General features: G+C 52.6%; 1 protein-coding gene across 1 annotated transcript in view; it reads left to right on the top strand.

The window, feature by feature from the left end:
* Window positions 1–17991, top strand: part of Plekho2 (pleckstrin homology domain containing O2) — a 26471-nt gene extending 8480 nt beyond the window's left edge. Inside the window, exons 3-6 of the mRNA XM_006979327.4 lie at window positions 6695–6811; window positions 11504–11608; window positions 13510–13608; window positions 15210–17991. Of these exons, the coding sequence (XP_006979389.1) occupies window positions 6695–6811; window positions 11504–11608; window positions 13510–13608; window positions 15210–16229 (1341 nt within the window). The 3' untranslated portion in view covers window positions 16230–17991. The remainder of the gene's footprint in view (window positions 1–6694; window positions 6812–11503; window positions 11609–13509; window positions 13609–15209) is intronic.
* Window positions 17992–19066: the final 1075 nt, after the last annotated feature.

Genomic DNA, 19066 nt, shown 5'->3' with positions numbered 1-19066 from the left:
ACAGCTGGGAAAGTGGCAGACTAGGGATATTTTTATTAGAAAAAGAAAAGGGGGAGGAGGGCTGATATGTTTTTTCCAGTGCCAGCTGCTGCAGGAGTTGAATGATAGGCTCTCAGCTGTCAGCCCATCAGGCACTGCCATACTTGCCCTAGACTGCCTCTCCACATCTGGCCACAGCTGGGAAGCAGGGAGGGTTTCACATTCCCTAAATGTGAAAAATCCAAATCACACTTTAAAAAAAAAAAAGAATCACTATTAAAAACTCACATGTAATTCCAAGAACTTAGCACCCAGGGATGGAGCTTGGCTCGGGAGAAGGAATTGAGAAATGCTTATTAGTTCAATTCCTCTTTCTGATGTAAGGAACCAGGCGAGTGTGGACGGCTCTTGGCTGTTTCTCTGCTGTCAGAGGCATCAGTTCCAAAACTGTTGCCCCCGCCCAGTGCCTCCTGCTTTATCCTTTCCTCTGAACTGCAGAAGGTCCTGGATGATTCAGCACTTCGGGTGTAGAGGAGTTGGCCCAAGCCAGGCAGCGTTGGGGAGCTGGGTGGTGAAGACAACTGAATTTTTTCCTTAAGAAGAGGGGACATTTGGGTCAGAAGTTGTCCACTGGGGAGGCCTGGGGAGGCGTGGGTGTGGTGGTGCTGCTGGCGCTTCTCCTGGGTGCCCAGGAAGACTTTGGAGGTCTTACTCTAGGCTGGGCACCATTCTGGCAAACGGATTACCCACCCACCCACCCCCCACCCCACCCCCGTGTGTTTGTTTTTGTTTTTTTGTTTTTTTGGAGCTGAGGATCGAACCCAGGGCCTTGTGCTTGCTAGGCAAGTGCTCGACCACTGAGCTAAATCCCCAACCCCGTAAGGGCTATGCACAAAGAATGTATGTATGTATGTATGTATGTATGTATTATTATTATTATTATTATTATTATTGGTTTTTTGAATCAGGGTTTCTCTGTTTAGCTTTGCACCTTTCCTGGATCTCACTTTGTAGCCCAGGCTGGCCTCGAACTCACAGAGATCCGCCTGCCTCTGCCTCCCAAGTGCTGGGATTAAAGGCGTGCGCCACCACCGCCCGGGGTGTGTGTGTGTGTGTGTGTGTGTGTGTGTGTGTGTGTGTGTGTGTGTGTGCGCGTGCGCGCGTGCGCATGCCGCTGGGTTGGCTAGTTGTTATGTCAACTTGACAGAGGCCGGAGTCATTTTGGAAGAGGGAATCTTCGTTGAGAAAATCCCACCACCACACTAGCCTATGGGCAAGCCTGTGGGTTCTTTTTCTTGCTTGATTATTGATGTGGGAGTGCCCACCCCACACAAGGTGGTGCCACCCCTGGGCTGGTGGTCCTGGGGGCTGTGGAAAAGCAGGCTGCACAAGCCGTGGGGAGCTAGCCAGGAAGCAGCGGCTTCCATCAGCTCCTACACCCAGGTTCCTGTTCCTGCCCTAGGATGACTTCCCTGAATGATGGACTCCAAGTTGTAAGATGAAATAAACCCTTTCCTCCTGTGTTTATCACATGATACACTATGACAACTGCCAAGCTTGATGATCTAAATTCGATCCCCGGGACCCACGTGTAGAAGGAGAGAAGGGACCCCCTCAGGTTGTCAGCCATTAAGCCATTATGCCTGGTTTGTGTGATGGTGAGGGGGAACCCAGGGCTTTGTGTATTCGAGGCAAGGGCTCTAGCCCCTGAGCTACAGCTGCAGGCCCTGTATTCCTCCTCGGAGAACTGCTTCATGTGGACAGAACACGGGAGAACCATGCTCCTCTCGTCAAGGCTCAGTGTTCCTGGCATCTGGCGTGGTACTTGGCGGGCGCTTTACAGATGTTTGCAACGCCCCCTCCCCAGTAGTGGGTAAGACACAAGAGCACGGAAGTCTGGAGGACCATGGCAGGGTGGCATCCCAGAATAGAAGCATTTTTCTGGTCACATGCTTCATGGAAGAACCTGGACAGGATGGAGGATCAGTGGTTAAAAAGAGATGTGTGGAAGAAAAAGATGGAAATGGCACCTGATGGAACCTGGACAGAGAGATCAGGCGCCCTGGCCATCCAGTCTTTTTCCCCTTGAAAGGCTGAAGAGAAAACAGGTCAGTGGTTAGCTACCTTATCCATATAGCCATCTGCCTTGAAAAGTACTGAGGTCTGAGCCTCACCCCTAACGTTGATATGAGATGTTACCTGGGTGTGGGGGGGCTCTTATAAAAGTCCTTTTGCCTTATTTGTTTATTTACTTACTTGTGGGGTGGAGGGACATGGGCCATACTGTTACTGTGGCAATCAGAGGACAACTTGAGGGAGTTCCTCTCTCCCTCCGCCATGTGGCTTCTGGGGATTGAACTCAGGCTATCAAATTTGGCAGTAAGAATATTTGCCTACTGTCTTACTTAGGGTTTCTATTGCTGTGATGAAACACCATGACCAAAAAGCAAGTTGGGGAGGAAAGGATTTATTAGGCTTACACTTCAGTATTGCTGTTCACGATGGAAGGAAGTCAGGACAGGAACTCAAACAGGGCAGGATCCTGGATGCAGAGGCCATGGAGGGGAGCTGCTTATTGCCTTGCTTCCCATGGCTTGCTCAGCCCACCTTCTTATAGAACCCAGGACCAGCAGCCCAGGGATGGCACCACCCATCATGGGCTGGGCCCTCCCCCCGTGATCACTAAATGAGAAAATGCTGTACTGCTGAATCTCAAGGAGGCGTTTCCTCAGCTGAGGCTCCTTCCTCTCTGACTCTAGCTTGTGTCAAATTCACACACAAAACCACCCATTACACCTACTCAGCCATCTTGCTGGCTCTCTGTTTTTCTTTTTAATTTTTATATATTTGATTATATATATAGCTATCTATAGCTATCTATATCTATATACACATCCCCACACATTATTTTACTGTGATCATACCTCCCCCTCCCCCAGTTATCTGTGTATCTCCCTCCAACTCCTGTTGAACTCTTTCTTCCTAACAAGTCCCTCATTTAGTTCCATATTTGGTTGGAGTGTTTTTTGGTTTTGTTATAATTCAAGATCTCAGTGTATAGCACTAGCTGGCTTGGAAATCAGTGTGTAGACCAGGCTGGCCTCAAACTCAGAGATCCTCCTGTCTCTGCCTCTCTCAAGTGATGGGATTAAAGGTGTGTGCCACCATACCTAGTATGTTTTGTGTGTGTATGTGTGTGTATGTATGTGTATGTACCTACATACGTACGTATGTTTGCGCCCCACTACCTTTAACTAGGGTTGCTTACATGGCCATAAGTAGGGGATTATGTACTTAAGCAAGGGTATGTTAACAGTGATTACACCACCAGGAATATGACTTCTTTCTCAGCAATCATTGACTGCCCTAGCTCCTCGGGGTTGGGTGGGGCCTCATGATCCCCTCCCCATCCATGACAGAATGTTGATGGGCCTAGTCTTGTGAGAATGGTGTGCAGGTAGCCACCGCTGCTGGGAATTCATGGTTGCAACAGTGTATCATGTCCAGGAGGCAGTTTCACAGCTCTCCTTCCCATCCACTGGCTCTTACATTCTTTCCGCCCACACTTCCGTGATGTTCTCTGATCCTTAAGGGATTGATGTAGATGTCCTGTTTAGAGTTGAACACTCAGCAGTTATTCTCAACACTCTGATCAGTTCTGATTCTCTGCATTAATGTTCGCCACTGTAAACAGAAATTCTCTGACCAAGGCTGAGAGCAACACTAATCTGTGCATTATAGACATATATGTAAAAGGCAGTTTGACAACGTGTGCATTTAAGAAAACAATTTCATGTTGGGGAAGTCCAAGTTCCCAGCTTGGACTTCCCCAACATGGTCTTTGACCAGGTGTTTTTTATTTTATTTTATTTTTTGTTATTGTTGTTTTAAGATTCATCTTTCAAGGCAGTGGTGGTACACACCTTAAGCCCTAGCACTCAGGAGACAGAGGCAGGCAGATCCCTGAGTTCCAGGCCAGCCTGATCTACAGAGGGAGTTTCAGTACAGCCAGGGCTACACAGAGAAACCCAGTCTCCAAAAAAATATTATTTTATGTGCTTGAATGTTTTGCCTACATGTATATATGTGCATCACATTTATGCCTAGTGTCTATGGAGGTCAGAAGAAAAGTCATCAGATCTTCCCCTAGAACTGGAATTATGAATGGTTATGAAACACCATGAGGATGTGGGAAATGAACCCAGGTTCTCTGCAAGAGCAACAGTTGTTCTTAACCTCTGAGCCATCTCTCCAGACCATGACAGGTTTAATAAGAGCAGATAAGAATTCTGTTCTGTGGAGCAGGCCTCAGAAAGAAGTTGGTTATACCCGTAACAGCTGTGACATTATTGCATCAGTGAGCACATCTTGCCTGGCAGATTGACTTGTATTTGCAGGCTTTTAGCTGGAAAAGACCACTGATGACTGTTTTCTCCCAGCAGTCTAACACCTTCCAGTGCTATGGAAGCTAGCCAGCTGGGAGGCAACCTACTGCTCAGTTCCCTGATTTCCCTGTCCTGCAGCCACAGTGGTGTCTCTAGCAGGTTTAGATGTTATTAAAAGCCTCAAGGCTGCTAAGATTGAATACGTCTGGCCTATGGTTCTCAGGGGTTTACTTACACCAGGGTCACCTGGAGTGATAGTTAAAATTCACGTTGTCCCTAGCACGTGGGAAGCAGAGCCAGCCTGGTCTACAGAGTGAGTTCCAGGATAGCCAGGGCTGCACAGAGAAACCCTGTCTTGAAAAACAAAACAAACAGTTCACATTTTCAGGCCCATGCTCCCGAAGTTTATGATTGGGTCAGAAGGTGCCCACAAAGTTGCATTTCTAGCAACTTATCAAGTGGCATTAATGCACTGGATGGCGCTTGTGTAGATGTTTGTGTGGCCCTGGCGGTAAATGACGGGGACCTCAGAGGCATGAGAGCACTAGATCCTACACTGGAGGGCCACTGGCACAGAGCAGCCAATTAAGAAGCATCGATCAAGCCGGGCAGTGGTGGCGCAAGTCTTTAACTTCAGTACTCGGGAGGCAAAGGCAGGCAGATCTCTGTGAGTTCGAGGCCAGCCTGATCTACAAATGGATGTCCAGGACAGTCAGGTTTATACAGAGAAACCCTGTCTCATGTGTGCGGTGTACACTTTCAATTTCCATTGCTTAGGAGGCAGAGACAGGTGGATTTCTGTGAGTTTGAGGCCAGCCTGATCTACATAGCAAACTCCCGGCTGTCCGGGGTGACACACACACACACACACACACACACACACACACACACACACACACACACGGCCTGCTTCTGCTTCCCAGGAAGTTGTACGAACTGGGTCACCTCCAGAAGAGGAACCAGTGGACCACTATTAAGGGAGAGCTTATTCTAGGCAGCTTGCCCGAGAGGTATCCTATGCCCCAAACCTTTCTAGTGTTGGGGCTGGCAGGCAGGAAGTTTAGAGGGCAGCCTGGTATTGTGTGACAAAAATCTTCCTGGGGAGACAAAACACACTCATCTACCCACCCCAGACAGGGAACCCACAACAGACCAGAGTACGGACACCACCGAAGTCCAGCTTGGAGAACCAGTGAGTTTTCTTGGGGTGACTTACGGAACACGGGTGAGAGGTTTCTTACAGAAGCAGAAATGACACTCACAGACAGCTGCATCACCAAAGGCCACCCAGCATGGGTGACAGCTCACAAAAGCTGGGAACTTGGAACCCACTGCACAGCAGGCCGAGTAACAGGTCGGAGAGTGTCCTCCTCAGGCGCCTCAGTTGGTCTAAACCTCTTCCAGGTAGCCTTTCTTTGCAGCTCAGCTTGTCTGAGTCCTTGCAGCTGGGCTCTGCTTACCGTGGCAGGGAAGGGGCCTACTGAATCTGGTCATTTTCAGGGAGTTCTTGAAGCTTTGTTGTTGTTGTTGTTATTTACCTCACTGCTTAAGGAGCTGCCCTGAAGGATGGAAGGTTTTGGTCTTGGCGGTGACTGTCACAGGACAACTAGCCAGTGGTGGAGACCAGGCATTGCTTGGCCACTGGCCTACACAGTGATGAAGCTGGAGTGGTAGTCGGGTGGGGCGGGGGGGAGGGGGGGAGGGGGGGGCGGATATGTCCTTAACGCTCTTCTCTCTGCTGTGTGCGGCCTTCAGCCTGGGGTGAGGGGCTCCTCTGCCTAGCTAGCTGTCGGGATGGGGAGATGTCAAGTGAGGGAGCTGGACGACTCCGGATCACGGGGCTGAAGGCAGGGTGTGTGAGCCCACGTCTGTCTGGTTCATGCTCTTCATGGGAAGCTCTTAGCATGTTTCAGGTCAACCTGGATTCTTCTAGGCTTCCTCTTCTACAGCTCTCTGCCCGGCCACTGTGCCTGCACAGACCCCCAGGCATCCTCTGCCACTGTGCCTGCACAGACCCCCAGGCATCCTTTTCTAAGCCTCCCTAGCTTCCCCTACATTTGCCTCTGGTTAGGCCCACTGGACCCAACCCTTAGGCACAAACCCACCCCAAACCGTGTATCTCACCCACTTCTTATCATCGTGGTGAACGCTGTGGACACCTGCCGCCAGCACACGCTGGCACTGTTTCCTTGCTAGGGTCTGAATACCACATCTTGGTGATACGATGTTCTTGCCGAGTAGAACCAGAGTCAGGCATGTGTATTCAGCGACTGAGGCTAATGGAGGATCTGACTCACCCGGCCACTTCTTTCGGCTCTCTCTCTCCCCAGGATGAGCAGAAATGTGTAGAGACCGTGGAACTCGGAAGCTATGAGAAGTGCCAGGACCTTCGTGCCGTCTTCAAGCGGAAGCACCGCTTTATCCTGCTGAGATCCCCCGGGAACAAGGTAAGGGCGATCCTGAAGGCTGCCTCCCTCCCAGGCCAGGATCTGCCTGGGAAGATTAGTGTGGAGAAGAAGGCAGACTGGGCCCCTCCGGGCAGTCTGCAGGTTCCCTATTAGGTGGGCCGAGGCTTAAATCTAGCAGCATCCCCTGGTTGATGGGTGATGTGGTCTGCTGGAAATTCTCCCTTTCTCAGCCCTGAGACGACCGTTGCAGGCTGTAATTGGAAGCATGCACTGGAAGGCAGACCCTGAATTCTGGACATAGGAGGCACAGGCTGAGAGAGGGCAGCTAGGGAGAAGTCCTCTATCCTGACCAGTCCTTCAGTGCCCCAACAGAGTCAGGAGCAGAGGCAAGAATATGGCTTCCTCTCCATCCTCCCCTCCAGGCTTCTCCTGGACCCAGAGCTAGGAGGCCCGTAGCCCTGGCTTTTCCTCTTTTAGTGGTTTGCTTTTTGGCCTGAGACTCTCTTCTTTAGGTACTACAGGTGAAGTTTGCTGTTCGTACCATTCACATTTATTTTAGGGTTTGTTTTTCATTCGTGAGTGTCAGTGTTTGCCTGCATGTAAACCTGTACACCACGCGCATGCCTGGTGCCAGGTTGTCAGCTCTCCTGGAACTGGAGTTACAGATGGTTGTGAGCTACCAGGTGGGTACTGGGAATCGAACCCGGGTCCTCTGCAAGAACAGCTGGTGCTCTTCACCACTGAGCATCTCCTCACCCCGTCTACCACTTTTCCCTGGAGGGAAGTCTGCTGGGTATTGTTGACACATGTACAGGTTCATGGATGTCAGGAGGAAGATCAGATCTGAAGCCAGCCAAAGTGCACGGTGCTTCTGGCCAGCTGCTGCCACACCTCACCCTAACCTCTCCACATCCCGAGGAGCCTGCCAAAGCAAGGCCTCATCTCAGAAGCTGGGTGAGGGGAACAGGTCTAGTCGGGGCCAACTAGAACCATCCGGTTTCTCTCCCACTTTATAAGTTAGGATCCTAGTCTTCTGTGGTCCCTGACCCTGGAAGACATCACAGTGCTTTCCTCATTAGTCTGTTCTGCCCAAGAATGTATCACCAAGACAGGAGCAGGTTTATGGTGTCCTGAGGGTCAAGGCCAGGGCCCAAGTTCATTTGATAAGCCGTGGCTTAGGGTGCTTGAGGACAAGAGAATGGTCTTTCAGGCCCTGTAAGCCTTTTCTTGGCCTATAGACCTGCTGCCCTTCTGAGCAGGTGCGAGTAGGCGTCTGTGTTTGAGAGGTGCCAAGTCCATAGTTCACAAAGGTCAGCGGCACCTTCCTCTGCTCGCAAATGTGCACTTCCCTATGTGCGAATACCACTTAGCCCTGAGGTCATGGTGTGCGCGCGCGTCTTCTGTGGATGTGGGGTGACAGGAGACGTTGCCTCTTTATCCTTTGCCCATGTCACCTACTTTGCCGGCTGGTGGGATGCAGAGGTGGGGGTGGGAGGGTTAGTGGGGTGGAAGGGTGTCTCCCAGCAGTAGGACTAGGGACCCCTTCAGAGAAGCCTGTCTGTACAGCAGCCTCTCGGGCTTCTGTGGTAACAGCCTTCCTCCTGCCCCTTACCCTTCCAAGAGTTGAGTTGGTTCTGGGGGATGGGGAACAGGAAAGTTTGGGAGATGGGCAGGAGCCAGTGGTGCCGGCCGGCCGGCTGTGGAGACGAAGATACAAGCAGGCTCCCGCTCCAGGGCCCTTGACCCTCATCATTCCACACTAGAGTGGGCCTCCCCAGAGGCCCTGCACGTCCTCCTGCTGTGCCTGCTTTTCCCATCGCCCTGGGTGTTCCCCAACTTCCTTGTGGCCTCTAGCTGGCCAGGAGGTCACGTGACCCTGGCTGTCTGGTCCTGAGGCTGCCTTTTTTCCTCCCTAATCAAATAAACAAAGGCTCCAGTGTCTTGTGTGCCCCACTCCCCAGCCGCTTCATCCCCACGCCCCTGTCCATGAGGTCACAGACAGCGGCTGCCAGGAAGCAGGGTGGCCACTGCTGGGCCCTGCTGCCCTGCTGGTTGAGGCCAGCTTGGCCCTTTCCTCTTTCCGGCCTCCTCTTCCCCCCCCCCCCCTTTTCCTATCTGCCACTCTGCCCTTCCCCCTTCCCCAGGCCTTGGCTGCCTGTTCTGCAGCCATTCTTATTAGCATGGATTATTCTCCTGCTACAGTCTGTTCTTAGAGCTTCTTCAGAGGGCTTGTGGCCTGAGCACACCAGGCGGAGCTCCTTGGTGTCCATTCCGATTGTCCCTATGACAGTCAACCCTGTGGTATGCGGAGCTCACTGAGTCAGGGTTACACGGTACTTTAGAGCTCCATGACACTGTGTTCTCTCGTCCCTGTGAGCCCCATTGGCCGGCACGATAGGTTTCCCCTGAGGCCATCTCTCTCCTAGGGAGCTAATACCCACTCTGCAGTCTGTGGCTGGTGGCCTGGGCCAGTGGGGAAAGGGGCAACTGACTCCTAATAGTTCTGTTCTCCGCCCTCTGAGACCAGTTACTCGGCACCTGACTATTCCCTGTTCCACTCCTGCAGCTACTGACGTCCGTTGTGCGTTCCTCAACTCTGAGACGCCTGTCTGTTCCAGGGAGGGAGCCCCACAGACTCTGCACCCCTAACAGGTGCAGCAGCCGGGGTCAGAAGGGATGCCTAGACCCCTAGCACATCCCGGGATCGGGTGGCCGTTGGAGCCCCGCGGGGTATGCCGTGTGGTCTCTCCCTGAGACCCTGCAGCCCTGAAGGCTGGGCTGAGAGGAGGTTGCCAAGGTGCCCTAGGGTTTCTGACTTAACTGCAGATCGGCTGCCAGGATCTAATTTAGCCTGGTCATGCAAATGAGCATTTGGCTGTGGCTGGCGTGGAGGGGGACCTAGGGTCCTGTGTGAGGAGGAGGTGGTACTGCCAGGAGGAAGTTATATAATGAGGATGCTGAGGGGGCCGGGCCAAGCGCACTGTGCTGTGGTGTTACATAACTGACTGGCAGAGGGGCAGGAGGTGCTATCTAATACCAGGGCGGGGGATGGGCAAGCTGGCCACAGCAACAGAGAACTAGGGCATCTTGAGGTCAGAGAGTAGGGCAGCCGCCCAGAAACGGGGTGAGGGAAGGAACCCAGGGCCGGTTCATTCATGTATTGTCTCATTCACTCACTACTTGACTGAACACCTACTATGTGCCAGGCCTTAGTTTTGATGATGTTTAATTCCTTTAGTGTTGCTTTGTGGTAAACTGTGTTATCCCATTGTATGGATTGGAAAAGTAAGACTGCCCAGGTGAAGGCTGGGGTGCTGTGTGCACCCATTCTGGCCAGCTGCAGATTTAGGTCCTTTGGTATTTTTTCCTTGAGACGATCTCAGGTGTACAAGCTGGCCTTGAACCTCTAAATCTGCCTCTGCCTCTCCCTCCCAATGGCTGGGATCGCAGGCGTGCACAGCCACAGCTGGTTTGTGTGGTGCTGGGGATCGAAGCCAGCCTGGGCTTGGTGCTTCCTGTTTAAACACTCCACCCATAGCTGAGCTGGACCCCCAGCTCTAGATCCATCTTTTTGAAACAGTTCTCTTGCAGGGAAGATGGCTCAGTGTCAAAGTGCTGACCACGCTAACCTGTATGCCAGAGTTCAGATCCCCAGTCCGCCTGTAAAAACCACTGTAACCCAGTGCGCAGCAGGCAGAGACGCAGCATCCCTAAAGTAAGCAGGCTAGCCAGATCAGCCCAACTGGGAGCTCCGGGTTCCACAAGAGACCCTGCAGCCCGTACAGAAGACAGAGAGTCTTCTGTCTTCTCAACGCTAAAGGAAGACAAGATCGAGGAAGACACTCGATCTTGGGCCTGTCATAACCTTGAACCTACACACACACACACACACACACACACACACACACACACACACACACACACACGATCACACTTAACACATGTCAGCATGCAGACACATTCATGCTCCAAAACATATGTGAGCATGCAGCACACACGCCATATACATATACATATGAAAGAAAAATAAGAACTATGATGAAACAGAGTTTTTTGTTTTGTTTTACTTTTTTAGACATGGTCTCACTATGTAGCCCCTGTCCCTGGCTGGTCTGGAACTCTGTGTAGACCAGAATGGTTTCAAACACATAGGGATCTGCCTGTACCTCTTGAGTGTTGGGATTGACGGCATGCACTATTATTCCTGACCAAAATTTCCTTAACTTTTGAGCGAACAGTTCAGACGCACTCACTTCACACTTACGGTGGCGCCATCACCACCATCCTCCTTCAGAACGCTTTGAAAACTCAGGGAACTGCAACCACATCCATTAAACACTGGCTCCCATTCTCTCTTCTTCCAGTCCCTCCCGGTCACCGCTCTATTTTCTGTCTCGAGTTTTGGGTTTTCTAGGTACCTCATAGCGGGAGGCACTCCGTCTCTGGCTTGTACTTACTTCACGTAGCATGATTTTATTTATGTATCTTATCCAGAGACAGAGCCCTATGAAGCAGGGCCGTATCAGAACCCTTTCTACAGGACGAGGCTGATTCCCTCCAAGCCTCTGGAAGCTGCCGACTGGAGGGGACCCCTCCCCCCACTTAAAGCCAATGTCAGAACTGCTCTGGGCCATTTAGGCTTCACTTTGGAATCTGGGTTGGGATGCTTCCTAAAGACCCCAAATGTGAGCCCTAAAAATATCTGCCATCCTCCCCACCTGTCTCTCACAGGTCAGTGACATCAAATTCCAGGCCCCCAGTGGGGAAGAAAAGGAATCCTGGATCAAAGCCCTCAATGAAGGGATCAACCGCGGAAAGAACAAGGCTTTTGATGAGGTATGGGGGTATGGTCCTGTGCATGGTTCTTTGTTCTCTGACGTATCGGTTTAGGAGAAGACTGTGCCCACCTCACTCCAGACTACCCCCAGTTCTGTCATTGTTACACACACTGGGGCAGACTTCATTTAGTCTCCCAAAAGCCCTCCAAAGTGAGTGGTAGTGTCCAGTTTTGATCAGTGAAATCAAGGCATGAGTAAATTAGGTAGTTTTTTTTTTTTTCCCCTTTGAGACAGAATGTCAGCTTGTGCATTCTGGTTTTGAACTCACTATGTAGCCAAGGATGACCTTGAACTTCCGATTCTCCTGCCTCCACCTCCCAAATGCTAGGATTACAGGTGTGCCACCAAGCCTGGCTTTATGAAGTACTGGAGATTAAACCAGGACGTCCTGTATGCTTGACAAGTGCTCTCACAGCTGAGCCAGCCCTGAAGTCATTTGTTTTACATTAAAAAGCACGTGGGCTGGGAGCATAATTGTGGGCATCTGCACAGGGTCTTGGGCTCAATCACCCGTATCGAAGGGGGAAGAAAAGAATGTAGGTAGTGGGTAGAATTTAACTGGCTGAACTGTCTGTATGTCCGTCCAACCCTACCTCAGTGAGTAAACAGTGGCAGCCCCAAGCCCGAGGACTGGGGGTGAGCTTAGAGCCCATGAGCACCTCCCCCCCCCCTTTTTTTTGAGACAGGGTTTCTCTGTGTAGCCCTGGCTGTCCTGGAACTTGCTCTATAGACCAGCCTGGCCTTCGACTCAGAGGTCTGCCTGCCTCTGCCTCCTGAGTGCTGGAACTAAAGGTGTACGACACCACTGCGCAGCCCATGAGCTCCTTCTTCAGTTGGCCTACAAGCCTCAGCCGGGCAGGGTTCCCCTGTTGGTCTGCAATGACCTTCCATTCCTGAGGCCCCTGTGCTGTAGTGGTGGCTATGGTTATGATGGTTTAAAAGATCAGGCTTGTGCCAGGTGGTGGTGGCAGATCTCTGTGAGTTCGAGGCCAGCCTGGTCTACAGAACGAGTTGCAGAACAGCCAGGGCTACACAGAGAAACCCTGTCTCAGGGGGAAAAAAAAAGTCAAGCTTGGGGTCAAGATGTCCCGTGAGGCCAGGATCTCCTAGGAAGGATCTGTCTTTGATATCATGAGTCCTTAGCTGTTTGGGCTAAAATGTATTTTGAAAACAACTTGGATGGCAGAAGATGAGACTTGAGAGAAGCCTCCTTGCCCTGTCCCAGCCTGTGAGTCTTATGTGTTCACCCATGTCACCGTATCATGCTCAGCCTTGTCACTATATGGAAAAATGTTCCTATATGGGAGAAGGGATGGCGGGCCACATCATGGATGATAAAGTGGCCACAGAAGCCATGGCCTCACAGGTCACTGGCAGTTCTGGCAGGTTCCGTCTGTTCCTCAGTGGAGTAGGAGTCCTGCTCCCTCACAGGAACAGGCAGTTCTGGCATCCAGAGTCCAGTCCTCCCATGTTACATGCCCACCTTTTCCTGACTCAGAGAAGAGAGGCTACCTCACCCAGTCAGGTCCAGCCATAGGGGCCCTGCCCTTTCCCGGGCTGAGCATGGGTTAGAAGAGTAATAGAGGTCAGGGTAAGTCTTTAATGCATGCTAGACACCAGAGGGTCATGATCTGGCATCCCCCTTCTGTACTGGACTGAGCTGGAGAGGCTAACTGCTGAGAATGAGAATGCTTCCCACTCAGCAGAGCAAACACCGTGACAAGGCAGACACACAGCGCGAAGCAGAGGCGCACAGTGGGGAGACACATGGGGAGGGGCTGGCCCTGCCCAGTGAGGCTGTCCCGTGCAGGCCCCGACTCTGAGTCTGCGCAGTGAGTGTTTTCCTATCTTCCTTCCCAAGACCTGGCAGGGACTCACCTGCTTCTCACACCTTCCCAGGTGAAAGTAGACAAGACCTGTGCCCTCGAGCATGTGACACGGAACCGGGTACGTGGGGGCCAGCGGCGCCGGCCGCCAACAAGAATCCACCTAAAGGAGGTAAGGTCTTCCCTTGGCTTCAGTAAGGGGAGGTCAGCTGAGCCTGAGATTCCAGGTCCTTAGGGTGGCGATCAAGGCGATCAACGCTCGGGGCTATCCTGGAGTTGGGGCTCGCTAAGTGGTGTGTGTTTAGGGAGGACAACAGAGATGTCTGGGCCCTTTTGCAGTCGGGGTTCACACAGTGGCCTGGGACAGAGGAAACAGGCTGGGGGAGCTGGTACCTGTGACCGATCGGCTTCCGGCAGGAAAGTTGGCCTGCTCCTATTGGCTGTGACCAGTGCCAGGAGTAGAATGACTCCCAGAGACTGGGGCAGGAGGGGTTGTGTTTGAAGATACAACAGCTTAAAATCCAACAGTACCAGCTTAGCTGATGGGCAGGAGTGAGGGACTCTGGTTGGAGGAATCGGTATGAGCTGAGGCACCAGGCCTGACAATGTAGGGTGTGCCGGGGGCCTCAGTTGGCTCGGGGATTAGGCTGGGAATGAAGGGGGAGGAATTACAGAGGCCTAGGATGCAGGAGTTGGGGATAGGATTGAAGAAATGTTCCAGAGATCAGTTTGAGATCCTTCGTAGGGAGGATTTGGGTTGAAAGGAGGAGAGATGAAGGGAGAGAGATTCCGGGCTCTGTCAGGGCTTGAAGAGGAAGAGAAGGGGCTGATAATACACAGTGGGAAGCAAAAGATGTCCCAGGCCCAGGTACAGGCAGTTGGGGAGAAGGGGAGTCGATAAGGAGTACCCTCTAAAAGACTGAAGAACTGACGGGGAGAGGCTTTAAAGGCCAGGAAAAACATCCTCAGCAAATAAGACATTTAAGGGCCGCCAGCGATGGCTGCCCCAGAAGAGAAGGCCTTTTAAAAGGAGAGGGCCGGTGGCCAGGACAGAGATCATCAAGAAATGCTAGCCGAAGCAAGTGGACGTGGGTGACTTGGGCTTAGGATTTGGGGTCATCAATACAGGACCTGGCAGCCACAACAGCCAGGGAGGACCTGGGGAGAAAGTAAGTGGTCACACGTGCAGCCTGTTCTCAAAGCAAAGGAATCGGTTTAGCCATAGGGTCCAGAGCTGCAGGGCCCCCACCCCCCCGAAGAGGGACCGTAGTCAGGAAGGACACAGGGTCCTTGGAAGGTTTGTTCTTGCTGTGAGATAGCCTGTTCTTATCTGTCAGCTGAGAGAGAGGAGTCACAGAGAGAAACTGAAGAAGGACTAGCCAAGGGGAGGGGGTGGGGTAGGTTGAAATCCAGCCCTGGAGAAGAGACTGAGAATCTAGGAAGAGGCTTGCCTCAGTAGTGGTTCCAAGTGTTGGCCAGACCATGTGGTGAACGTAAAAGGGTGTGAGAGTCCCAGCCTGGACTCCACCCACCCCCATACCATTTGCGGGACCTTGGAAGGGGCTTCCGGCTCAGCCCTGCTTCCTGACCTCTGAAGCTCCCTGGTAGGTTCCCATACTGTGAGGAAGGTCCCAGAATCAGGCCAAGTCAAGGGCTGAAAGACCGGATAGAGGTCTCTAGGCAAGCAGAAGTAGGTGAAGTAGGCAATGTGGGGAACCTGTATTTGACCCAGTGGCCATCCAAGGTGACACCTGGATACCGTCCTCACACCAGGTAGCCAGTGCAGCTTCTGATGGGCTTTCGCGCCTGGACCTTGATGTCCCGGACAGTGGACCACCAGTGTTTGCTCCTGTCGAGGAAGCCAGTGAAACCGAGCCCCACGAGCCACCTCGGGCTCTCCTGCCTCCAGTCAAGCCTTCCCCAGGACCAGAGCCTTCCAGCGCTGCTGACAACACCGCGGAGACTCCTGCTGGAGAGAGAGCCCCGACTCCCGTCTCCGCCAGCCCCGAGGCCAATCCTGAGAGTCGAGACCGTGCAGAGACTCCAGCCGAGGAGGACAGTGGCTTTAAGAGGCTCCCCAACAGCACATTGTCTGAGAAACTGAAGGTGAGCTGGGAGAACCCCAGCCCAGAGGAGCCTTCTGCTCTTGAGAGTGCACAGCCGCCCAAGGTGCCCTCTTCAGAGACTCCAGAGGCTGCCACCAGGGAGACCAAAAAGCCCCCTACACCCCCTCCCAAGATCCTGTCGGAGAAGATGAAGGCCTGCATAAGTGGGGTGGATGCTTCTGGTCCACCCCAGAGTTCCGAGGCCCCCGAGACCACTGCCCCAGGCCCAACACAGGTCTCTGTGAATGGCATGGATGACAATCCCGAGTCTGCCACGCCATCCGAGGCCACGGGCACCCCTGGAACTGCCCCAGAGGATGCAGCAGCGTCCCCAGCACGACCCTCCTGGGACTTGCCGTCACAGTTTCATCCTCGCTCCTCGTCCCTCGGGGACCTACTCAGAGACGGACCTCAGCATCCACAGCTGCCCAAGGAAAAGTTGTACCGGGCCCAGCTGGAAGTGAAGGTGGCCTCGAAACAGACCGAGCAGTTGTTGAACCAGGTGCTGGGCAGCGAGGCACAGCCCGTGTGTGCGGAGTCGTTGCTCAGCCAGGCTGTGGAGCAGCTGAGGCAGGCCACCCAGGTCCTGCAGGAGATGAGGGGTTTGGGAGAGCTGAACCAAGAAACGCCTGGGCTGGTGCAGAAACGGAAGGAGCTGGTGACCCTCTACAGGAGAAGTGCACCCTAGGTGCCAAGCCCGAGGCACAAACTCACCTACCCCCGAGTCACTGCCCAGCCTTACTAAGAAATGAGCTACAGCTCAGGCTGTAGACGCACCATTGGGGACATCAAGTTTGGCCAGGACTTGAAGCTCCTGATGTCCTTTCTACCCTACCCTGGCGAGTGGTGCCAGGTCTCACCTAGGGCTACCTGTCTGGCTCCCTGTTCTGGCCTCTTCCAGGTCTCTGGGCTTGGGATGGGGCACATACTCCTGTGGTCTGTGGGATTGTCGCAAACTGCGCCAGGGCTTTGGCACTGTGCTCGGAGTTTCCGGGATGGTGTCATCTCTGTTCTCACCCCCAATAGTTTACATTCCTGACTTCTGTGGAGAGCACAGCTGAGCTGCCTGGGGCTCCCATCTCCTGGTCAGCAGGCAGTTTCCAGCCAGCCACGCCCACTTGGTATGGGTAGCTATAGGGGCCTTGGGGCCAGGCTGTAGGGTCATTCATCCGTCAGCTGAGGGAAATCTGGCCCCTAGCTAGAGCCGAAAGATGGGTAAAGCGTCTGGGTGAAGGAGCCATTTGCTCTGTGGCGTTTCCCTTCCTACAAACTGCAGATCTTCTCTGGAGCGTCCTTTCCTCTTTGGAGAGCTGTGATTAGATGATCAGGCTTTCAGGGGAGAAGAGGATCTCCGGCCTCCTGGAGCAGACTCTGCTCCCAGGCCAGCTTCTGTCCATCTTTGCACATTCCTGAAGATGAAAACCCGAGAGTGGCCTGTGTTACCATCCGAAAAACCTGTATGTAATTATCATTAATCAACCTTTGGAGGCCTCTGCCCCACCCCGCCTTCTGTGCCTCCCAGATGGGATTTATCTGGGTCTCTATGATTGGACCGCTGACACCCCACCCCCTTCCCTTCACATGCTGGAGTCTGTGACTAAACCCACCTATCAGGCCCCTGGTGGGCAGCCCCTCAGCTTCCTAATGAGAGGAGCGTCTTCTCCACCCCCCTTCACCCTCCCTCCCCCATTGCCTCTGGCTGAGGGGGGGGGGGCTGCTCTGCAGACTCCAACCCACTGCAGCGGTCAGCAGGACTGAGGCTGGAGCCTGGGCTGGGGGCACTGGGGGAGGGGGCCCTCACATAGGCTCTGCCCTGAGGAGTCTGCATGTGCACTTTTGTTTACTGGAAGAGAAAGGAGGGTCCCAGCAGCCAGTGGCCTCTCCACTCACCCTGCTCCCGGCCCGCCAGATGTGCCCACCGAGGCCTGCCAGCCCTGCAGGTTGGTGCCTTCACCCCTGTCCTGTCACTTTCTTGCCGTGGGGAGTAGACAGTGGCAGAGCGAACAGCAGTGTCTGGCTTGTGAGCCCCCCCACCACACACACACTGTCAGCTGCAGACCACACTCCTTGGGCTCCTAGGCCAGCCTGCCTTTCCCTCTGTTTCCCCCGTACAAGAGCAAGAACGTCCTCAGGTGTCCAGTCCTGATCCCCTGCCATCTTCCCCTGGGAACAATCATCCTCCGCAGCAGCAAGGGCAGCTGGACTTCTGCCAAGTCCCCTGCTTCCAGGAATTAGAGCCCCAGTCTGTGCTTTCAAGTGACTAGTTGGGCAGGTAGTCTTGGGGCTGCCATCTTAACGACCAAATGCCGTTGGTTCTCATGCTGGAGCGGGGGGTTGGGGATGGGGACCGCACAGGACTGCCTCCCTGTCACCATGGAAGGAGGCATCCAGCGTCTTCTGCTTATGAACCGTCTTTCTTGAAATTTGGCAATAAATCTCATTTTATGGAACTTCTCTGCCCCAAGCCTATGTGTTGGTATGGGAGCTAGCACTGAGGCCAGCCCCCGGAGAACAGGGGCTTGTGGCAGGTGGTCAGTGGCAATACCAGCCTTCCGAACTCAGTTCTGGAGAGGTAGTTAGCGTGCTTTTAAACATTTAAATATGTACTTTCTTATAAAGTCAATCTAAGCTGGGTGGTGGTGGCGGCAGCGGCGGCGGCGGCACACGCCTTTAATCCCAGCACTCAGAAGGCAGAGGCAGGCGGATCTCTGTGAGTTCAAGGCCAGCCTGCACTACCAAGTGAGTTCTGGACAGCCAGGACTACACAGAGAAACCCTGTCTCACAAAAACAACAACAAAAAAAACCCAAAATAGATGGATGGATAGATAGATATTTTAAATAAATAAGTCAACCTATTCTCTTTTTGGAACATACAGTGATAACCACAGCAGACTTAAAGTCAGTATAATATAAAAGAAAGTTTTGTTATTTCTTTCTTTTGAGATGGGGTCTCACTCTGTAGCCCTGGCTGTCCTAGAACTCACTATATAGACTAGGCTGGCCTCGAACTCACAGAGATCTTCCTACTTCTGTCTCCCGAGTTCTGGGATTAAAGGTGTGCACCATTACATCCAGTACTTATTTTATTTCACTTTTTTTTTTTTTTTTTTGAGACAAAGTTCTATTATGCAGCCTTGGCTGGCCACAAATTCACAGCCATCCTCCTGCCTCAGCCCCAGAGTAGAGGAGTTATAAGTATCTGCCATGGTGCCTGGCTCTTCGTCATTTCTCTTTTTAGTTCCCTTTAATTTGAAGTATTTCCTCAGCATGTTTTTCTTTTTCATAAACACTGACTTTCCGTTGTTGTTTTTAAGATTTCCTTTATGTACATTGGTGTTTTGCTTGTATGTGTGTCTATGGGAGTTTGTCAGACAGGTATGCGCTGCCACGTGGTTGCTGGAAATTGAACCTGGGTCCTCTGGAAGAGCAGCCAGTGCTCTTGACCGCTGAACCATCTTCTCCAGCGCATTTTATTTTCTTTTTATTTCAAATAGCCCATGCTGTCTTTAATCTTGTTATGGGAT

Source organism: Peromyscus maniculatus, chromosome 7 (assembly GCF_049852395.1).
Source record: "Peromyscus maniculatus bairdii isolate BWxNUB_F1_BW_parent chromosome 7, HU_Pman_BW_mat_3.1, whole genome shotgun sequence".
Lineage (NCBI taxonomy): Eukaryota > Metazoa > Chordata > Mammalia > Rodentia > Cricetidae > Peromyscus > Peromyscus maniculatus.
The sequence above is the reverse complement of the archived record's forward strand: the minus strand, read 5'-3'. Positions and strand labels throughout refer to the sequence as shown.